Raw genomic sequence first — 23,922 nt, 5'->3', positions numbered from 1 at the left:
TGGCCCATCGTACAGTCCTGATCCCGGGTTTCGGCACCAAAATGTCGAAACCATTGAGCCGAAGCGTTGATGACTACAAGAAAAAACACTACTTTAATCACCGGTAGCTGCGTTACTCACACTTCCCAGTTCCGAACGAAAATCCCCGATCGAAATTGTAGCTCGCGCTCGGGCCCAGTCCCCGAACCTCCTCGTCTTCTTCCCGTTCCTCTGAAGGGTTTCTTCATACCGTATTTACTCAAGTAATAGCCGCACTGCTTATGAAGAAAACCTGAGGGTTCGCTTTTCTGTGGAGCACGCGGTTTGCCTATCATTGAGATCGACAGCACGATTCCAGCAGTTTACAGGACAGAGATAACGTCTTTGCGCAAAGATACCATCTGTGAAGATTGCATTTGTATGGAGAATCGTGTTCTCAATCTAGTTATTCGCTATGTTATTTCTGCACAATGCAATGATTGGCCCATATATGTTTTGCAGTAAAGTAGATGCAAGGGCCTTGTTCAGAAATAGTGCAGCTATTACTCGAGAAATTATGGTATGTTGTCCTTTATACTATCTGGGTAGTCCCCACCTCCATCGTTTTAATATCAGATGGCAACAGGTTTAGATGTTTTTTATGCAACCATTTTATATAAGCTGACTCATTTTGCTTCTTTTTTTTTTACCCTAATCTTTTTTTGTCATGGTTTGGATTTGAGAATGTCTAGGTAACATAATATGCAACATGCTATTATTGTGCAACCATTCTTTTTACAATTACAGGCTCTTGAGGTCAAGACCAGCAACTCCATGGAGTTGTATGGCTGTGTCAAGGGCATAGATTTCCTCAAGCGGCAAGGCATCACCATTGAAGACTTGGTGACCGACCGACACGTCGCCATCAAGGGCCACATGAAGACGAAGGAGCCCGAGATCCATCACTACTTCGATGCTTGGCACATAGCAAAAGGTGCTAAACTTTAATCATTATTCTCCATGTCCTTTGCAGCATCATACCAGTCTGTCATTAATTCGACATTAACAGCTCTGTGTACTGACTAGTTCCTTTCTGCACAGGCGTAAGCAAAAAGATGCTGGCGGCGAGCAAGTATGCAGGGTGTGGTGCCTTGGTGCAATGGGCACAGCCTGCCTCCAACCATGTCTACTGGTGTGCGGCCAACAGCGAAGGAGATGGCAAACTCCTCGTCGACATGTGGAAGAGTGAGAAACATTTTCGAAAACTATATTTTGTTTATTTCTAATACACCCAGCAGTGCCAAAGCATTATGTGAGGGAGTGGGTTACAGATAAAAAAATGCTTGTATAAACAAATCATCCCAGCGAAGCTGTAAAAATCACTAATGTGCATCTGCCAGGCCAGTAGCTACTCCACGGGTGGCTGCAGCCATCACATATAAAGGTGATTTGTGCGTTCCCTTACCGCAGGCACGGTGAGAGTTGTGAATCAGATCAGGGACTGCTTTTACTCTACTTGAAGACGCATCTGTCGTGTATTCTGGGAAATACTCGCAGCAAGTCATAGCAGTCTACCTGGAGAAAGTGTGGGTCCAGGGTCACATTTGACACTACTGTAAAAACCTGCATACACTAAAAACTTCATATAATACAAATCACTATTTGCAATCCGACAGAAAATAATATTAAAAAAAGATTAACCCACATTTAATGCGACTCCGGAAAATGAATTGCAAAAGCCAATGCTTGTTTGCTTTGAAGTCCTTTACTATTGTGGTCCTTTACTAGTTCCATCGCCTCTGCCCCTAGTGAAGTCCTTTACTAGTTCCATCGCCTCTGCCCCTAGTACCTCAATTGTTTATACCAGGATGCAAAGTACATTATTTTTTCACAAAGTGTGCCATGTCTACTTTCACCCCAGAAAGTGCATCGTTCTTTGGACACCGGACACCTCTTGTGCTGTTGCATGCAGAAAGGGGTTGTGTCTGTTGCCTCCACCCTTGTATCCTTCCCTCATTTACAGCCAACTTTTGCCCTGCTGCTGCCAATTTTCTTCCAAACTAAAGTCACTCGCTTCGCCGTGTATCACCTCCGCAATGGTCCCAATGAGGTGCTTGGCGAGATTTTGATGGCAGCGAGGCGATCGACGGTGGCGACTTTGGTTGATTAAGTGGTCGGGTGATGGTACAACAGCTAACAAAAGCGTGATAATGATTTTGGTTACTTGGGAACCGAAACTACGAGAGACTGTGTTTTAACTGACCTCATCAATGCTGAACATTGTTTGAATCCTTATATAATACAAGACACAATTCACATGCAAAAAAGTAAAAACAAAATTCATCGTATTACACACATTTCTGTGGTATATCATGCAGTAGTGCATTCGCATCTAACATTTGTCATGGCAAAAACAAATCAGCACACTACCCTTGCATTTCCTTATCATATTAAAAAAGAGCATTGAAGGATGATGTTTCAGAACAACCTATCGGAGGAATACACTAGTACATGTAGAAGGATGTAGGACACAAGCCGTAAATAACAAGCTGTAGTTGACCGTCCCAGTGGTATGTCTGTCCCTTGTTCTCTCTATATTCTATTTTCCCTAGTTCAACTGACCTTTTATAGCCGTATGTAACTTTTGACTGAAGTTCACGCCCCAATGCCAAAATCACCCAATTTTGAATAAAAATATTATATTATAGAACAAATGTGAATGCAAAAAGGAAGCCAACATGACAAAATCAGCAGAGCCCAGCTATACGAACTAGCTCCTCAAACATCGCCTGATCAGAAAGCAATTCTATAATATAAAACTGGTATTCGGTAGTCATGTAAACTGGAGGGTGACAGCAGAAACTTTATGAAACTGCAGGCTTCAACAATCATGCCTCGGATGTGCATACTGGCCACGGAGGGATCTACAACCGCTGCGTCCATGACTCTCTCATTGGAGAGAGGGAGTGGCTCTCTCCAGGTCAGTAGATACCCATTTCAATAACTTAGCTTCACTCACTTCTCTGTCTTGTATGACTGCATATGTATATTGTGGGGAGGGTAAGTAGAAAGAACCTCTACAGTGAGCAATTTTTATTTCAGGTACCCCAGCATATAAGCGTTTTGCATCAATCACGACACAACGATTGCTGCTCAGGGACCTCGAGCACGTCTCACCCGCGGGCCAGACCTACAACCTCGAGTCTTATCACAGTACTCTGACAAGATTAGCCCCCAAGTCTTTTGCATTCAAGCCCGGCATGATGCTTGCCAGGTTTGTCTTTTGTCAAAAAAGTTGGCACACCTGAAAGAACCCAGTCTAGCTTTGTGTCAGGTGCGCAGCCAGGAAGCGGGCCTATCGTGTTTCAGCCCAGCCTACAGCCCTCCAACCCTTCCCCTTCCCCCTGCCTACCGAGTGTGGTTCCACTCCTATCCTATGCTCAAGGCGCCATTTTGCATGTCCAGCGCAAAAAAAAATGTTTCCATATATGCTTGCTTTGTGATATGCTTGCTTTGAAGCATATATGCTTGCTTTGTGAAAAGTAAATTTTGTGAAAAATCAAACAAAATACGCACGACAAAAAAAAAGAAAGAAAGGAGCGATTTATTTAATTTCGGATATTTTTGCAAGACAGTAAATGCCTAAACCCTTGAGCAATAAAGAGTCGTGCATGATGCATAATTTTCACCGAATAAGATGCAGAAATTGAAGAACAAATATAAAGCTCAAAATTATGAACACAAGGAAACCATGCAAGTTTGGGCTTTCGAAAACATGAACCCATACTAAAAGGTTCCGTGAGTCACCGCGCTCACACAAGTCCCTAAATGTTTACATGTAGTACATAATCACGGTTTTCGTTTTGGGTACTGTGACGTCTGCGCCACGGCTAATACGTATAAATCTGTATTGGGTACCCGACGTCAATTTCCCCCCCCCAAATTTAGCCGTGAAACTTAACCCGCTAAATTGGGCAGGAAATTTAGCTCACATTTTCTGCTAAATTGGAGGGAAAGGAGAGGTAAACCCTCCCCTCCTCCTCACGGGCTGCGTTCTACTTTCGCATTACAGAGAATTGTAAACGTCTCATTTTTCTTAACGCTACTCTTCCGTGGAGCTTGTCAACCGATAGATCTGAGAACATTGGCGTGTACCGCCTGAGCGGAGGCATCTGTTTTCCCAAGCACCGGTTTTGAAATCCCCCTTTTCTTGAATCCTTTCAAGAAGACACTCAGTTAAGAGAAAATGGCGACAAACAGCCTTTTAGCAAATTTGTTTTTAGAAATACACAATTCACCGAACTTGGCTGCATGCTCTAGCATTTGCTTATTCCGCCTTCGCCAATGACAAAGCCGAGCCGGTCAGTCAGCAAGTCAGCCGCTTGGGCGGCCAGCATGTTCAGAGTATGATAGACAAGTTTTCGTGCATGTCACAACCCTGCTGTTTTCACAATAATTTTACGTTCTGCCTGGTTTACAGCCTAACAAAGAAGAGCGGGTGCTCAAAGCATAGGTCAACAAGCCTCACTGAATCGTGCGGTAGCCTTTAGCGTCTTACAGATTTGCTTACGACGATCGAATGGATTCATTGAACGGCGCTCCTCTACAACTGTTTGTTGTATGTGCAGTGCATTCCATTAGCATAAAATAAAGGCCCACAGCTAAAGCAATTCAGTGATGCCTAGCAGGTAGCGAAACAAACTTCTCTGTAACAAAGCGTGCGTGGTTACCGAGACATCACGTTATTCAGAGTGCAGATGCAGAGTATAACCACTGTACAGCTTTGTCTTCGTATTTGCACTATCTTCCAAGGTATTGTCCAGGCACAGGCGGCACTGCCAAGGAGACAAGCAAATAAATAAATATTTAACGAAGGGTACTATTCAGTTTTGTATCACCAACATTACCGTCTTGCTTCGGCTCGTCACTAGATAATTGAGAGCTGCCCGATGCTTTCCGGATATGCGGAAGCAAACCATTTCATCAACACAAGTGCTATCCGCCACCGCTTAGCCACGTGTTCTTTGCAAACGTAACTGGGCTACCTAACGATATTATAAAACGCCGTAAGCTAAATAATATATTTCAAAACAAAAGCGGTTCTTGCAATTGCGCAACATAAAAAGAATAGTGCAGGTAGAGCTGCATGGTATCTACGTTTCTGGATATTTGCTAGCAAAATAGCAGGTATTGAAAACAGGAAAATTAACCAGAAAGTGTGACGGGTTTGGGAGGGAAAGAAACGTGGACAAAAGGCAAGCAGTCCAGAGGAGACGACCCACCGAGCTAGAGCTGTACGAAGAACAATCTGAACCTGAAATACTACTTTCTGTACAAAAAGAAGATACCCACGTTATTACACTATAAATGGCCACCAAAATCAACGTACCAATTAGGCAGTGCTGTTCGTAAATCGCGTAAATCGCCGAAGTCACAGAACGTTCACGAAACAAAACGGCCATCTTGGAAAAATTAAATTAGTGATAATAATAATAATAATAATAATAATAATAATAATAATAATAGTTTTATTAGCACAAAATAATTCACGTACATTAATTACTGCCTCACGAAAGCACTTGCGTGCTTGTGTGTGAGAACAGGCAGTCCATACAAGAAAAACAAATCAAACAGAAAAAGAACAAGCGTAAAATAAACACATCTCAATTTTGACACCACATGTTGCAAACTTAGTTTTATGTAAACATTGCACCTTACCGCGAAATAAAAGGACAGATTAAATAACATGTCACACGCCATCCAAATACGGTCAAAGCTAAAAAAAAAAAAAATTGTCTATGTTGTTTGCCTTATACAACCATATATTTTACATTGCACTTCGCAGAAAGTTGGGTACACCTAGGAGAACACAATGGGTTTGTTAACAGAGCAAAAAGCGACAACAAAAATGCATTTTTCCCTCTCCTCTCGATCCATGATATGTTTGCAATAGTACGAAAATACCTCGAACACAGTGGGAACACAAGGAGACCGCTTATATGTAAACATTCAAACGTAAATGTAAAAAAAAAAAAAAAAAACATTAACACTCATTTTCACTTTTGCACGACGTTGAGCCATTTCCTTAATTCTTTTTTCACCTCTGTTAAGGACGAGAGATCTAATAAATTATTTGGAAGATCGTTGAAATATTTAGGAACGTAATGTTTCCTCATTTTTTTCCCATAATTGGTGTATATCCTTGGAATGTCAAACCGTTCTGTGTGCCTCAGACTTTTTTGTTTGATGGACTGTACTCTGAAATTACACGAGAAATAATATTTTGTGATGACTTCGAACTTGCGTAGGTTATCAATAGCCAACAGGTCCAGGTTGGTCAGCTGCTCTTCAAAGGTTCGATCCTCAAGATGTGTGCCGTACGTAATATTTTTTATCATCCTTTTAATTAGGTTATCTATTTTTTGTACTTTGTAGTTTGAGCAGAATGCGTAAACTGTTATCTCATACCTTAGATTAGATTCCCCTAGCATCTGGTAAATCATTCGTCTTAAGTTAATATCTGCACAACTTCGTAATTTATAAAGGTACGATGAAATTATCCGCAAATGCCTAAGTAAGTAATCGACATGTAGATTCCATGTTAAGTACTCATCAAAGTATATACCCAAGTACTTCGTTTCCGCAACGTAGGGTAGTGGTAAACAACAACACTGTCTGCATATCGTTGAATGCAAGTAAAGAGGCTCTGTAAGATTAACGCGTTTTTGACGAGTTCTAAAGCACATCAATTGTGTTTTTTCTCTGTTCACAAAAATACAATTTTTTGAAAACCAGCTCATTATTTGTTTTATATCCGCCTGCAGAGTTGAGACCGCAGTGAAGTAATTTTCATCTGCCAAGACTAAAGCCGTATCATCGGCGTACTGATAAATGTTGGACTTTAAGGGCAGCAAGGCGAGATCATTAACATATACATTAAAAAGCATGGGGCCCAACACAGAGCCTTGGGGTACGCCGTAGTTGAGGTACAAGGCATCACTTGTATCATCCCCAATTCTGACTTTTTGAGTTCTGTTGGAAAAGTAGCTTCGAAACAAGTTGAGAAACGGCCCTCGGAAACCAATTCTTTCCAGCTTATCTAGCAATATTGTGTGGTCAATTGTATCGAAGGCTTTCGTCAAATCTAAGAACAGTGCGAGTACTAATTGGTTCTTGTCTATGTTGTCGTTCATAAAGTCCGTTATATATTCGAGTAACAGTGTCGTGCTTTTTTGTTGTCTAAAGCCGTACTGACTGTTGCCAATTAATAAATACTTGTCGCAAAAGGAGGTCATTATTTTTAAGACAAACTTTTCCATGATCTGCGAGATGACAGGTAGCAGCGCGATGGGCCTATAATTGGATAATTCTTTTTTATTCCCCTTCTTTTATATAGGCCGAACTACTGATACCTTCAGCTTATTAGGTATATTTCCTGTAGCAAAAACGCCATTTAATATCGCAAGCAAAACATCTTTTAAGCTGCTAAAGTTAGTTTGTATATCTCTTACCCTTATGTTATCGTTCCCGGCTGGCTTTGTTACAGACATACTGTTAACTATATCCCTTAGTTCCGAGACTGTCATTTCTGGCAGATACGCAGAATTCGGGGAATAGCCCAAAAGCTCTGGTTTTTCTGGAGTGTTGCTTGTTTGGTTCCGTAGATTTTGTACTTGCTTAACAAATGTATTATTGAACTCGATGCTTAGCGCATTACCGATAGTTGCCCCGAAATTTTTGTTTATACATTCATCTATGCTGTCCTTAGGGGGTTTTCCGATTATTTGATTAACTGTATTCCACGTTTGCCGTAAGTTTTTCCCACACTGCTTGAGTTTCGTCACATGGAACCTTTTTTTAGCCAGTCTACTTTTAGCAGTCACCTTGTTTCGCAGTTGTCTGAATTCTTCCTTTAATGCTGCATCCTGGGGATTTCGTTTGCATCTATTCCATAATTTACTTTTTTCAGAGCTTAATTCTAATATTTCTTGGTCTATCCATTTGTTACTAGGTTTTCTTTGTGTCAATTTTATCGTTCTTTTCGAGCTCTCGTATATATCATTGAACTTCTCGACCACCGTTTTATATAGGGTGACGTGATCAAGATGGAACAAAGAGTTCCAGTTGAATCTTTTCACCTTATCATCTATTTTACTGTTGTCTAGAATCTGGTAATGTACTTGCTTATTGGTTTTGATCGTAGGATCCTCACCCATAATCCTAAGCGCAATGAAATAATGGTCGGCCACTTTTTGTTTTATTACTTCTGCTATAAAATCTAAATTACACGAACGTACAATGACATGATCAATGCACGATCTTGTCACTTTATTACTCAGGTACTCCTCTCTTGTATAATTATTAATTAAATTTTGAAGCCCATAGCTGCATAATATGTCGAGATATTCGGTTACTCCACATTTGTGTTGGCCCATGACATCGATGTTGAAGTCCCCTATGAGTACGATGTGCTCGTCATTATTAAATTTATTGAGTAATGTTACAAATTCGTCATAGAATAAAGTTAAATTGCAGTTAGGTGGTCTATATACAGCAAATATAGTAAATGACAACTCAGCCCTATGTATTGATATCACAAGAACTTCTGCGTGATTTAATGACGCTTCAATACGGTCGGATAGCCAACTATTTTTAATGTACACTAGAATCCCACCTTCCCTTCTGCTTTCTCTACGTACTGATATTGAATGAAAACCAGCTATGTGAAAAGGTAAAGGCTCTTCAGCTTCGATATTTATTTCAGTCAATATTATTATATCAACATCTAACAAGGGGTTCAATAGGTAGACATTTAGTTCATCCCAGTGTTTTTTTAGGCTTCTTACATTAATTTGAATGATGTGTAGAATCTGCTTTTTGTTTGCTATACCCTCTTCAGCTATAACTTTTTGGGTGTATCTGTTCCAGTCTTTAAATGAGTTACATGTGGCCATTTTAATGAATTTTGTTCAAGTCACTTTCACTTTCGATACGTATTGCAGCCTTCCCCTCCCTTTGTCTGACCAAAATTTTGCCGTTCTTCATCCATACATAGTTGTAGCCCTGTTCCTTTGCACAATCTTTTGCGGCCCAGAAAAGCCATCTCTGAAGCTTCGTCAGGTTCTCATTGACGTAAATTCGCTCTGCTTTCAAGGCGGTACGTTTGCTGATCCACTGGTTCCTTTCTGACCTGTCATTGAACCGCACAATGATCGCAGGAATTTTGCCTTCCCTTGCTCTCAATCTGTGCATGGACTCAATCTTATCAGGCTGGGGTACGGGAAGTTTCAGCTTTCTTGCTAGGTTATTCATGACCGCTGATAAGTCCTCCTCGTTGTTTTGAGCGATACCATGAATTTCGATGTTCATCCGTCGTGAATATTGTTCCGCGTTCTCCACTGCCCATTCTAGTTCTTTAATTCTTTCGTCTCTTTCTCTCCCGAGTTTTTCGATTTCATTCGTCCTTTTTTTCAACTCGTTCGTGACGCCTACCAATGAGTCCACCTTTTTTAGCAAGTCATCATACTGGTTCGAAAGCATGGTAGCCGACTTTTCTATTGCTTCGATCGTTTTCTCTTGCCTATCCAGTTTCTGTATCATCGTATCGTGCTTTGTTGACTGCACATTTATCTTTATTTCAATTTCATCCATTCTGCTCAAGACCTCTGTCAGTTTTCTGTTTGTTTCTTGCAGTTGTATTAACACAGCTCTTTGCCTCTGATCTTCGGTTTCATAGGCTAAGTCTGCTGCCTCATTATTGGCTTGTGATGATTGTCGCTGGTCATGTATTTTACAAGTTGTGCATCGCCAAGACAATGAATCAGCGGTCGTCATGCTTTTTAGTTTGGTTTTGCTGACACCCGAACATTTTCCAGTATGATAGAAATGTTTGCATTCCGCGCATTCTAATGCTTGGGTATCTGGTGTCACTTCTTTTAAACACACTAGGCAATCGCTTTGGTTTCCAGACAAGGGCATGATTCACAGCAGAAATTGGCAGTCCAGCGGAGAGTCAGGTGCTAACAAAAGGTCAAGCAAAGGCTTGCACCCACCTGAATGTCAAAAACGGTGTTGTTAGGCCCGTTCCGAGCACTCCGCTGGACTGTAGTTCCTCCACGTCAAGTGCCCGCTTATAGGCATCCTGCGTTGCCCAGGAGGCGCTGCAAAAAATGGCTTGTTAGGACTTGTTTTGGGTAGTACAAACTTGAGCGACTCAAACTGCCACACATATAGAAGCGTGCCTGCTCTGGCGCGAAACACGATAACGAGTGAAATAGAAAAAAAAAACAAAAAAAAACACCAAAAATGCTAACTAATGCCGTCGAAGCACAGGCCAAAGCTGGGACGATAAGAGCGTGAACCAAAAAACGCCATATCACGCGTCCCAAAGAAACTTAAAGGGGAAGAAAAAATAAAAACGTCGGAACGCCAGATGTCCTAACGTCACCACTGAGAGATGCGAGACGCGTACCCTAGCGGTGGTGGCATGAATCCGGAACTTTCGACGGTCTTGAGGCGTTGAATGTAGCCGATTTCGGACTCCCAAAGGTGTTTTCCCGTTCTTCTGCACTACAGAAAAGGAGAAAAATCACAGCGAAGGCGCCACAGTAGTGGGAGTCCCGGCCAGGTGAGCTTGTACTACCCAAAACGAGGGCGCCACAGCTTGTTCAAAGCTTCAGTGCAGGAGGCCCATATGCGCTGCATGGGCGCCGTCCGGTAGGTGTTCATCCGCGCTGTTCTTTGTTGCTTGTCATCAACGGCCCGTGCGCTAGGAAGCTGCGGCTGCGATGACTGTGCAGTCGCCGTTGATCGCCTGTTCCAGTTGGTCGTTTGCCTGAATGTCAAAAACGGTGTTGTCAGGCCCGTTCCGAGCACTCCGCTGGACTGCAGTTCCTCCACGTCAAGTGCCCGCTTATATGCGCTGCATGGGCGCCGTCCGGTAGGTGTTCATCCGCGCTGTTCTTTGTTGCTTGTCATCAACGGCCCGTGCGCTAGGAAGCTGCGGCTGCGATGACTGTGCAGTCGCCGTTGATCGCCTGTTCCAGTTGGTCGTTTGCCTGAATGTCAAAAACGGTGTTGTTAGGCCCGTTCCGAGCACTCCGCTGGACTGATGGTGATAGCTATGGGTCTTCTGTAAAAACTCCGAGGAAAAATGTAATGTTTTTTTCGTTTTCTTGTTTTAATTAATGTAAGGAACACATATTCATCTTAGCAGAAACGTAAAATTCTGGCAACAAAATAGCCTAAAGTTTGAACTTTTAGTTGTGCCGAAATACACTTGGTAATGTCTATTAACATGTTTCAGTAATTAAATGCAAACAGAACAAGACTTGGAAACCCTTGCTGATAGCCTTTCCTTGCAAGTGTGAATGGTCAAAAGCCGATGCAGTGATAGGCTGAAATACATCGGGGATAGCATGCTTAAAGTGGCCAGAATTAAACGGGGTATGTCTATCGTCTTTCCATCAAACTTTTCGGAGCTTAATCTTCTCAATAATTACCTTCTCGCATGTTTCACAGTAATCCGTGGCATGGATTCACCACTATTTTTGTCAGGTGTGGCAAGAGGTACCCATGCACCAGCATCAGAAAAAAATATGACAATTTATTTAATTACGACAGGAAGCCACGAAAGGGGAAGATGACAAGACCCGATCCACCAAAAAGGAGTGGGCCTAAGAGTGCAGTCTTGGTCCATGATTCAGGACGGAATGCAGAGAAAAAAGGAGTCCATCATGTCAACAGGAAACAATATCTGACCCGAACATGCAGGGCAATGCAGAGCAGGGGCAAACTTATGGGTCAGCCTGGGGGGAAGGGAGATGATATCATGGGCAAAATGTTGGCCAGATCTGTTTTGTTAACCTAATATTTGTTATGTCACTAAACAGCAGCGTTACTAAAACATTCAGTTGGAAAACTCACTCTTGGAACCTGGACCGCTGGCGTCCACCGAGACCAAACTAAGTACGATAAAAGCGCAACCCTTTTGCGACGAATTAAAACATGCAAGATATTTTATTTAGCTACTGCAAAATGGCCCTGCGAGATGGCGCCACGTAGAGTTCCTGTATAGGCTCTTTACAGGAGCCACAGTTGCATGACTGTTTCCCACGTACCGCCACACCGCTACTCACCGAGATTTGATCATGTGAGGAGCAGATTCAAATGCCGTGCACGAAAGTAAGCGTTGCACGCACCGTGGCATACGTTCCCCTGCTTTTGAGCGCACCGTGCTCCCATTCGCCGAATTCAGTCATATGATGAGCAGGCTTCACATGCCGTGCAGGTAAAACGGTGCTACGGGGATGAACACTCAACACTGGCTCCCGTAGGGAGCCTATACAGGAACTTTAGCACCACTGGCTCTTCTGCGACTCGACAAAACCACTAAGTGTAGCCGTATAGTTTCCTTAGTGGCTGCTGCGGGAGAAATGGCGGTGTTGCAATAGACTTCTTCCAAAACAGACGCGCCCCGTCGCGGCGAAATGCCACGCAGTGCACTGTGGGAACTAGTTGGCCACTCAGTTTCGGTTTCGACTGAGCAGCTTCATCTCATGCTATCACGCCACAACCGAATACGCTGCTTGCGTTTTCGATTATATGACTTTTTTTACGAATGTTCAATACACTCATTCTCGAGCGATACAAAACGAAGACCGGGGCACTTTCCTTGGTTCAAGAAACAACGGATATTATGCGTGCGTATGCAAACGTAGTAAGACGTGGCTTAGTCACCTCACCCCACGAGTCCATCTTTGAGCTCAGTGTCAGTAATCCCGTCCAGTATCAGTGAACTACAACTGAACTTTGGTCACCTTGAGCCCTACACGTATTTTGTTTGCCAAACGTACGCTTCTTGTTACTTCATTGGGCGAAAAGCAGGCCGCATCCTCACAGGAGTATCAAAGTTTAGCCCAGCATTGGCGCATTAACTTTTAAGGAAACACAATAATATCGACCTTACAACTGCACAAAAGTTACCATGATGTCTTCCTCATGTCATCACATATCTCACACTCAAATTTTATGCTGATAGAAGATTAAGTTTTCGCAAACGCTAAGATTGGGTAGCTACGACGGAGGCCCTAACAAGCGCCCCCTACTCCTCACTAAGCCTTCTTGGACGATATTTTACTGACGCCGAAGATCTGTGCCTGAACAGTGTGTCTGCAATAGAAAGCAAGCACATAGCAAATATTATGGCCCTTAGCAACCGTCAAATGCACTTTGAATAATTTCATTCGTTCGGCGCACCGCAGGGTTCATGCCCGTCCGGTGCACTTCCGGCGAAGGGTGCTCGACTGCTTTCTTTTTTTGTATGTGCGAATGTACCTATATTATTGCAGCATAACTTTATGCGCATACGCGATGTTGAACATTGGTGGAAGACAAGCGGGTGGGGACTTCACTTCGTGCAGTGCTGCGGGGCAGTATAGATAAGAGATAAGAAGTGTGTTCGAATGGAGCTTTTCAATGGCGCGTCCGGGTTTTACTTCGCATACTCAGGCGTATTAAGAAAAACAGTAATTGCAAAAAGTTATATTTCGTCTATGGACGCACAAAAAACAAAAAAAAAATTCCTCATCAACAACAATAATGTTAAGGCGCGAGCTCGATGTATGCATACTTATTGGCTGCTACAGCTTGTTGATTCGTACACAAGCAAGATCCCCGAGCTTCGCAGCGTCGAGATTCCCAGCACTGGCTCGTCCACATACCTAGATTGGAACGCTAACAGGAAGGCTCAAGTACAAAATTACAACAAGCATGTGTTAAGACAAGCTAAACGTCTCAGGCTTGTGCTAAAGTTTCGAGGTCTGGCCATTTAGGTTAGTTTAAAGACCACAAATGGCGTTCTCGGGACCAGAAAACATGACATAACGGCCGTTTATAGTCCACGCTCCGTGTATAATCTCTTGTCGACGTGTCGATCGAAGCCGAAACCATGCCACTCTCCTCCCTGGCTAACTAGTTCCAAGAGTGTAACGCGCGCCGTGTTGCATGCAGGAATTTATGGAACTAGTCTATTGCGTTTAGTTCGGTTCTCGAGTATAAATGGAAGCCACTATAGTCGGTTGCAAGCTAAGAAAAAACCGGAAATGCCTCTCAGAGGAAAATGTAATCCTACGCCGAGGAACGCCAGCCAATCGTTTTCATGACGTCACGATTCCGTGGACCAATCGCGATCCTTTTGAAAAAAACAAAAAAAGCTCAACATGGCTGCTGGCCTTAGCAACGCGACGCTAGTTTCTCGTGACAATTATTCTGCTTTTTCGCGCCGTGTCTTACGTGCCCGAGGTTACGCCACGAAATCTTAATGGTATCGGCTTGCGTTTGGAGCAGTTTTTGCGCGACAACGTGAGAATCCAGCGACGCTATCGCCAACGAAATTTTCGAAGCGGGCGCGAGGCTTAGCACTGGAAGACGCTGGAAGACGGTATCTTAGACAGTATCTTGGACAGAAAATTAATTGGGAAGACGGTACATTGGACATGACTTTCTTTCTTTACTAAAAAGCTATTTCGTTGACAAAAACTTATTCTAACTTATTTACATGTCCTGGATGAATTAAATAAATATTGTAGTAGTATAAGACACGTTTCCTGGAGAAAGAAAAAGCAACGTTGCTAGCGAACTACTTTCTCGACGGCGGAGGCACCTCAGATGGGCGTAATGTGCTTGTGGATGGAGCTAAAAGATTGTTCTCAGGTTGCATCCGACTATAATCATTTCTTCCTAACAAAAACTGGCGTATGTAGATTTTTTACTGAAAAAAGTTAACCTTGGGGGCCCTAGTCCCCCCACCCTTAAAATCTGCCCATGATGCATGTGCCAAGAAAATGAGGGAGAAGAGTGGAAAAGAGCACGCGGGGACGTCAGGACACCCGAGCTCTGGTTAGAATGATTGGTGGGTACACCTAAAGCTAAGTGCCTTTGTCTCCACTGCACTCGTCGAGGACGTTTGAATGCGAGAGCCAAACACTGGACGCCGGCGTTCTGCAGTCGAACGTGTTCGACGAGTACAGCCGAAACAAAGGCTGCCTTTATCTCCACTGCAGTCGTCAAACGCATTCGAATGCAAATGCGAAACGCTGGACACCGACGTTCTGCACGTGCAGTACAGACAAAGGCTTAGGTCTACCCACTAATCGTTCCAATCGGAGCTCTGCGTTTTGACATCCCCGCACTCTCACCCCCTCCTCTCTCTCAATTTCTTGGCACATAGAGTTCTGGAAGTTTAACAACAGTGGCCAGTGAAAAATCCAACAGACATGACATCCAAAAAAAAAGCAGCTTTCTTTGGGATTTTTTAGAGGTGTTCTAAATTGCACAGAGCTCATAGGATCTCTTCGCACTTGACCCGTCGCCCGTAGCACACTTAAGGACTAATCGCCAGACGGCCGTCAATTCAGAAGACCGTCCCACACGATCTCGCAGGTCCCCCGAAAATCGGAGACGTGCGGAGGAGTGCGAGAGTAGGCCAGGAGGGTGGTATACTCTCCCTGACAAGATTCGGAACGAGCAGACTTAAAGCCAGCCCACTCCAGAAGGAACGTCTGCACGTCCGCAGCTTACGTCCCCTTGGGGGAGGGAAACCAGTGGCTCCCACAACAGACACTCGCTTTTCCTTTAACAACCTTATCGAGACTTTTCAATACAGTAGTGAAATAAAGCAATCGTGCTCAGCGGCTGAAGAGCTGGGCTTGTTTTGACGTTCAGTAGGTGCACCGAGAACTCCAACTCGAGTTACTCCATTTGGAGCTGAGGGAGCCGCTACTGAACGCACCATCACCACTACTGCAAGGGAGGTCACGTGGAAATATTGTGTCCCTGAACTGCTCCTGCCGCTTCAAACACCTTAGAGTTGTCGGAGCTGCTCGTCGGTTTCAAGTCGTACCCAAACCCAGCAATGTGTGTCGCTGTTGAGGGGGGAATAACTCATCAGCTGCCCAAAAACAATATGAGTAACGTATCCCACGAGTAGCAGACCTTATAGCAAGCTCGTTTCAAACGCACTGGCATTATGAGAGTCATCTCCCATAGTGCACCGCACTCGCGGAGTGCCACACGAAGAACCGGTCTCAAACTAACTTACCGAGTGCAGCCTGATGCTGTCACCATCAGCATTGTAGTAAGAGTGCAGACCTCAAACTGAAATTAGCGCTACGCTGTTCGACATGACGGGCAGGAATGCGATTGTGAGTCGATGCAACGTGTAGTTTATATCTGTGATGACTTCAAACAGCTCGGCTGTAAGAGATATCCACAGATGGCATTAGTTCCTGTAGCCAGCTCAGTGCAAAATAGCTGTAACTTTTTGTTGAACGATACACTGGAAAAAAACTGTTTGCGCGAAAGCTTGATCCGACAAAACGCAAGAAATTTGAAGGCTAGGCACGCCTTGCGAAACAAAGGGATGCCCACACGACGCTTTCTCTGAAGCATGGTCCCTCTATACGAACAGCCCAAGTTAATTTTAGGGATAGAATATTGTTTGCCAGTTTCATGCTGTTTTGGATGGGTGTGAACTTGGTGGCGGGCTCAGTCTCGTCGTAAAGCGGTACTCGGTCTTGTTGACTGATATTGCCGTTTCGTTTGACACTGCAATGTGCAATACTCTCGAAGCTAGCTGGCTGTAGGGCATGTTTCATTCTTGATTATCGCCGCTTGTCCAGAAAGCTCTTTGACACTTGTTACAAATGCAAGCTATTACCCTCGAGATTCCAGAAATAATTTTTAAAAAGTGCAGGACTGTGGAGAGGCAGTGCAACTTGCTTTGATCAGAATCGTGGTGCGGTCAAGAAGAGCCTGTTGCACTCCTCGTCAAGTGACGGCAGAGTGACTCGTGCCCCCGAACGCTTGGATGCCCATCAAGCACCAACGTCCTGGACACATTCTGTTGGAGAACTTTTGCAAGTGCAATCCTAGGGCTACCTTTGCTGCTTGTAGTGCTACTAGAGTTGGAATGAAATTCCATGTCCAGCATTGTGTCTCTGCCATGGTGTTTGCCAAGCTGAAAAACTGTGCTTGTGTGTTAGCAGCCAGTCAAACAACTTAGCAAAAAGCAGCCCGTCGTTGAGACAAGGGTGAAACTTCCTCATTTTGAATGTGATTCAGCTGTATGTGCGAGAGTGCCCACCAGGGTCATGGACCTGCACAAACCGCTTTATTCCTGTCCAACTTTATACTGAAAAGGGTGTAGACCTATATTCAGGATTTTGAACAGTTTGATTTGGTCCTCGGTCGTGCAGTCACTCAAGTCCGGAAATAGAGGGACTACAAATGTCGGGATGGGCAGGCCTTTGGGCTTTTAAGGATACCGAAAGAGGCAACAAAAACCTAACATAGGCATTCTAAAATTAAACTTTTACCTGTTTACTTTGCTCACCTTCTGCAATGCGACATGCCATCACATTCTAGTCCGTTTCACCTTGTGTTGTACCACAGCCGACGATATGAGCCACCGGAGCCAAACCAACTCTTTGTCGCTGCCAGATGACACTGTGCTCCACGTGCCGTTGCGCCCAACGGACAGGCCATGTGACGCACCTTCGGCACTGGATTGGCTCCGATGGTTCGCAGCATTCAGAGTAAAGTGTGGTATTGCATTCTGTGCACTAGTAACTTATCACTGCCGAGCTGCTACGCCAGAAGCACTCAGCAGACCCCCCCCCCCCCCCCCAACTCTGCCGCCCTTACGCTGACAGGGCGGTAGGATCCATGTCGTTGGTGGGCCAAGCTTTTATTGTCTCATGTCCGATTTGCACATCTGTATGAAAAAGGGGCATGATAAGTGATGCAAGACTGACAATCGGCTGGTTCACCGAGCATGTAGCCTCCAGTGCCCCGTGAATGAAATCTAAAGTTGGTATATAACAGCCGTCTACTGTCCGACTCTCAGGCACGCCACCCTTGACCAGTCCAGTCGTTGATCCTTGAGCAAGGTTAAGCAATAACTGCCTCGTGCCACCTCACATGAAGGTGTCCACGGAACAAAGCCGCATTTGTGTCTACTCGCACCTTTGAGAAAATTGGTCCTGCCATAACCCACACCTCGTCGAGGCAGAAAACTTTCGGCCCCTTTATTTCCTGTGTCGTACAATACCCCAAGAGGTATCTCTGTTGAAACGGTACTATCTTGACCCCCTCGGTCTTCTGACCGAGGGGATCAAGATAGTACCGTTTCAAGATAGTACCGTTTCAAGATATAGTACCGTTTCAAGATAGTTTATAGTACCGTTTCAAGATAGTACCGAGGCCCCTTGCGGCCATTCAGCGCCTTCTACTCATTCATAAATGTTGCTCCTTTCGACAAAATGTCTGTGCCGACAGCTAGAGCTAGTGAAAAAGCGGACACCATAGCTCTTCCCAAAGCGCCCTGTTCTTCCTCAAGAGTGGCTAGTTCATCCAGGAACAGTGCAATGATGCTTGGTGGTCTGGGATCGCAAACCACCGGTCATAGTCCCACCAATGCCCGCCCGCTCGCCCCCCCCCCCCCCCCCCCCCCACTGACGTGACTCAGGTGACAAGCATTTCACTCGCATGACGTGACTCCAAGCCTTACTCACTATGGCTGGCGACAACCGATAAAACGCATGCGCTGGCCCTTTGACCCACGCAGAGTGCAGTGCAGGAAGTGAAACGATATCGGTGACCCAGTCGCTGCAGTTAGCCAGAACTGTTTTACTGCTGTCTCGGCGAAGGTGCAGGCCCGCTGTTTGATGCACGTAGGTAGAAGCCATCAGCCGCAAGCATCGGACACATGGGGTAGAAAATTTAGACCCAACGAAACAATAACCATGAGAAGAGTGGTCTAGCCGGTGAATTGCAAAAACATAAAAAGCAGGCACACAAAGAGGTATTTCTGTTAGCTTGTCCTGCGAAAATACAAAAAGCAGGCACATATAGAAGTATTTCTGTCATCTCGTCTCATGCTCAAGCATTATTTTGGATAGTATACATCAATAATCCCTGTCTCGCAATGGCTCTCTGAACAAAATGTAGTAGAAAATACAACCAGTCGAATACCAAAGGAGAACTAGAACAGCGAGGCAGATATCTGTTGTCACTTTAACATGCACATTATGGAAGAGCACAACTCTACGCGAATACCTGTAGCAGAATCGCTTAGCAGTTCTGCTGCAGGTGTGAATATACCACGAGGCAGAATACAGTATTTGTGCAGAAAACACCATCGCAGGCCTATCAGGATGAACAGTAACATTATTACCCGCCACAAATTCGACGCGCCGGGAGGGCCATTCGCGAAGCCTGATCTGTTTGTAGATCCCGTCTTTCGACAGAACGCTTTTGTAACTCCACGAGCTCGTCAAAAGCTGACATTCCCAACGCGCTCGGTCCTTCTTTAAGTGCGATTACTGAATGCAAATGCGGCGCAGGTGGCACCCGGGAGCCACATGCCACTCCCGTTGATTATCTCTATTATCTTCTTCTTTGCCCCCGACGCCACGTGATGTAGCCAAGCGCTATAAAATTCCACCACAGCGGTGTCGAATCGACGATCGAACGCCACCAGTAGGTAAATTCCACTCACCTTGTACGTTCCGAACTAGCGTCCCTCGGGCCTCGATGTGGCGAGACGGGGCCTGCTAGCTTGCATGAATGCGCTGTGGACTTCACTGTCCGACGCTCGTTCCCAAACATTGAATATCACGACCAGTTCCCAAACATTGAATATCACGACCAACGCCACTCGGCAATACCGCGGGACATAACACAAGAAAGACTGCTGGAACCGACGCGACCGCTCCGAAAAGCGCCCAACAAGCACTTGGAGGAAAAAAAGTAAACACAAAACAAACATATACGTACGCACACAAAAAATAAAATTGAAAAAATAAAAACAAACAAAACAAAAACTTACGTCACTTCCGGTTTGTGTTGTTTTGCTTGTCTTCGCTTTTTTCTTTCAGCCAATAGGCGTTGCAACCTTACTGCGGCGAAACGCTCGTCGCGGAATACGGCATGCTCCATTTTAGCCTCGAGGCGGTCAGGCTGCGACTAACGCCGCCGGTCGCGTCGGTTACGCCACGACGCCGGAATATAGAGAGTCGGGTTTTCGCTGACGTGACGTCGCTGTGACGCTCTCGCACGCGCACACGCGTTACGTCGGAGTATAACATAGCCTTAAAGGGTATTCACACGAGGGAGAAATCCCGGGGATTTCTTCACGGCACGCGCATCCCACGACGAAAACGTCAGGCTTTGCGATGTGCAAAAGCCTCGCGTTTTCATCTCGTGATGGGCGTGTGCCGGGGAGAAATCCCCGGGATTTCTCCCTCGTGTGAATACCCCTTTAACAGAGCCTTTACAATACGTTGTCCCAGATTGCGACGTGGCCCGGCATGCGGCAAGATGTACTGAGGTACGCGCGTAGTTGCCCGTCATGTCAGAAAGCGAAGCCCCGTGGTGGCCAACCCCCAGGTCTCATGCAACCAATCGCGAGCAGGAGCCCTTGGCAGATTTGTTTCTGTGACGTCATGGGTTCATTTCCACGTAGCCCACGCGGAAACCAGTACTTGCTTGTAGTAACAGACCATTTCACCAAACGGGTGGAGCTGTTCTCTTTACGAAAGTTGGACTCGCAAAAAATATGGGACTGCCTCCCTCAAGTTTTGACAGGTTTTGTCTTCCCGGCAAGCTTAATTTCAGATAATACGTCACATTTCACGAGCAAAGTGTCCGCCGATGCATCCGCGGTTCTGGGAATTCAACATAAACGGACTCCGCCGTATCATCCACAGGGAAATATAACCAAAACAGTAAACCCGGAACCTTAAGATGATGAGTGTTGCTTATACGAAGCATCGCAAAGACTGGGATGCGAAGCTCCCAGAAATGGCCTTCGCCACCTGCACCACGGTTAACCGGTGAAACTGGTTTCACCCCTGCCCAGCTCAGGTTTGGCAGAGCTTGCTTTTCCTCACTAATACTCTCTGTTCGACAGAGCCCAGGGTGCAGGACCGCAAATACACAAGTTCGCAGACGACCGGCGGAAGCGTTTCACTATCATGCTCAAGGAAGGCCGGGAGATCCTTGATGTTGGCAGACTGCAGCAGTCCGACCAGTAGAACCGGGAACGCCGAGACCTACAGTTCGAGGTGGAAGACTTGGTTCTCAGGCGCACTTACACCCTGAGTGACGCGGCAAAAGGCTTAACGTCCTCACAGGCCAACAGGTGGGATTGTCCATTTCGGGTAGGTAAAAAGCTTTCTCTGCTTACATACACACTAATTCACCATTCCAGAGGTGAGTCCACAGGACCAACTCATGTGACCGACCTTAAACAATTCCACATCCCAGAAGATCGTTTATCGCAGGATCGGACCGATGCCGACGACGGCCCGGTCCCGGAACCCCCCTCGCCGCCACAAAGGTGGTACAACCTGCGACGTCAGAGACGGCTGAGAGAGAAGTTATAGAGCGGTGGACAAGATTACTCTCATTTTTTTTTTCTTTCGAGTTTCGAGTGTTGTACCTTGTGTATTATCCCACGGATCTGAGGGCCATTCTGAGGGGGGGAAATATTGCCCAATTGTGTGCCCACCCCAGATCGTTTATTTTTTTTTAAGCTTTATAGAGACAGTGGTGAGACAGTAAAAGTAACCCATGGCAATGTCTTGTTCTGATCCGCGAAGATGGATCCTGGTCAATGCCACCTTGAATCCCGGTCATCTGGACGCCAGGGTCCTAGGAAACGTGGTGGTCCCAGTCACCAAGAGCGGCACCGGCCAGCCCTACCTCGCGGAAAAGCGGGCAGTGGGCAAGACATTCCAGAGGCACCGGAAACTGCCTCCGCAGGCAACGCCGGAGACGGCAACAAAGGACGACAGCGACCTGGAGCGCGCCATAGCGCTCATACAGCGCCCCCGTCCACACCTTCTCTGAAGACCGCCTTCCGACGACGACCACGAAGGTAGCCATTGACATGCCGAACGCTTAAAGGGGGGGGGGGGGGGGGGGGGGAGTGTGGGAGCGAGGGTCTGCCACCACGCCCAGGGGCCGCTCAAAAAGGACAGTTCAAAGCGCACAACGGCGCATAAGGAATAGGCGCGAGAGCCTATAAAAGGGGGACACGGCCACAGAACAGGGGGAGACGGACCGAGGTCACGGAGGCCTGTAGGTGGAAAGCTAAGGCAATGTTATACTTTAATACTAACATTTGTTACTCTAATAAATGCAGTTTCTTGTTTTTTGGAAACCCCGGCTTCGTGTTGTTCCTCTCGGATGGGCATGCAGCAAGGCAACCCTACCACAAATTGTGGGATCAAAACCATCCGCCAGACAAAACTCGAGCGCGGCTCATGTAAAATTGGGTTGTGTGTGTGTTTATACAGCCTAGAACTTGGTCTGCCTCACAGGGGCGACGAGTCTCCCAGCTGTAGATGAGAAATTTAGCCAGTGCGGTACAACCGCTAGCCTGGGGTCTTTAACGTGCATCACGCAGTAGTGATACACGACCGCACGCCGGTACGATGCTCATCCAGATCGAAACGGGCAGGGTGGGGCTCGAGCCCAGGATCCCTGGGTTCTGCAGCGCGAGCTTTCGCTCCACGTGCTCCGAGCTGGTGTGCGCTAGACCACTCGGCCACCGATCCCCCCGCGGCTCATGTATTAGGCACGAGAACTGAGTGAGCACTCTACTTCGGCTCGTAACAATTAACGCCTCGACGGACGCTCGGCTAGTGGCTCGCGTCCAGCCACTGCGGTGATGAGAATATCCGAACTCTAAAAATGGCTGGACCTCAGCACGCGCTTTGTACATTGCCAACCCCAATGCGTGAGTATGATTAACGTTGACTCAACGTTACTTAAACACTCAGTTGGGAAACTCGCCGTCGAAACCTGGGCCGCTGGCGTCCACCGAGACCGAGCTAAATGCGACAACAGCGCCACACTTTATCATTTGTCTGTACTGTGGTCACCTTGAGGTTTTTGAAAGCCTGTTTTTGCGTAAAAACAAACGGAAAAGACTCTTTTTGTATGAAATTTATTGGAGTTTAGTACAAAAAGAGGGGGGCGCGTTATGATTTTAATATCTTTTGTTTGCAGGGTTTTGCGGCACAATTAATATTGTTTTTATACAACCATGCCTCAGCGGTCCTTTCAGGTAGCGCGTCCTGACCTAGGTGCATTTTAACTTCAGTAGATTGACGCGGCGCGTCCGCCGGGGAGTCGGGGGTGGAACCCCTGTAACCGCTTCCGCTGTTTCTGTTCTGAAAGCCAAAATAGGAGTCACGTGCAGTTCCTCAAGTGGCCGCTGCGTTCGGTGCTCGGAGACAGATCTGGGCCACTTTTTCAAAGCTGTCTCTATGGGAGTTTCCCAACTGAGTGTTTTAGTAACGTTGCGTTGACTGCACGAGATAGGCACCAGGCCACGTGGAGGCTTGTTCTGGCTCCGAATGGACCTTTTGACAAATATGTGCTGCCACCAATGGGGCGATGGACGAACCTGAGGCGCACTGGGTTGGAGGGTCTTTGTAGAGAAAACAACGTCCACGTTAGGCTTCTTGTGTGCTACCGGTTCGTTTTCTTTTTGCTGCTCTTAGTTTTCTTTCGCTGCTCGCATTCATACATCGGCCAAACTGGCCGATGTATAGATGATAGAGCAAGGGAGCACGCAGCCTCGGTGAAAAACACATCAGCAGGACATCTGTCAGCTCATTGCCGGACCTGTGGATGCGATGCCGAGCTCACCAGCATAACCGTCCTTCATAGGAACAAGAACTTCTTTGCGCGTGAAGTGCTGGAGGCCTTGGCCATCGAAGAAAAAGGAGAAGATTGCGATCTGCCACACCCCGTTGCATACTAGGCTAAAAGGTTGTTATAAGTGTTTATTCTGCCGTTAGACGAAGAAAAAGAAAGAAAAAGGGCCTAGGCCGATTCAGTTGATATCAGCGTTGTCTTTGTCCAGTTCTTTCCCTCGTGTACTTGATTTTT

At 45.9% G+C, this 23,922-nt stretch overlaps 1 protein-coding gene across 1 annotated transcript in view; it reads left to right on the top strand.

Annotated features, from left to right (window-relative positions):
- The first annotated feature begins 720 nt into the window (after window positions 1-720).
- Window positions 721-23,922, top strand: part of LOC120844619 — a 72,096-nt gene continuing 48,894 nt past the window's right edge. The window contains exons 1-4 of the mRNA XM_040216489.1: window positions 721-952; window positions 1,060-1,203; window positions 2,837-2,938; window positions 3,061-3,232. Of these exons, the coding sequence (XP_040072423.1) occupies window positions 721-952; window positions 1,060-1,203; window positions 2,837-2,938; window positions 3,061-3,232 (650 nt within the window). The remainder of the gene's footprint in view (window positions 953-1,059; window positions 1,204-2,836; window positions 2,939-3,060; window positions 3,233-23,922) is intronic.

The sequence above is a fragment of the Ixodes scapularis genome, unplaced genomic scaffold, assembly GCF_016920785.2.
Source record: "Ixodes scapularis isolate PalLabHiFi unplaced genomic scaffold, ASM1692078v2 PGA_scaffold1__304_contigs__length_218370807, whole genome shotgun sequence".
Classification (NCBI taxonomy): domain Eukaryota; kingdom Metazoa; phylum Arthropoda; class Arachnida; order Ixodida; family Ixodidae; genus Ixodes; species Ixodes scapularis.
The sequence above is the reverse complement of the archived record's forward strand: the minus strand, read 5'-3'. Positions and strand labels throughout refer to the sequence as shown.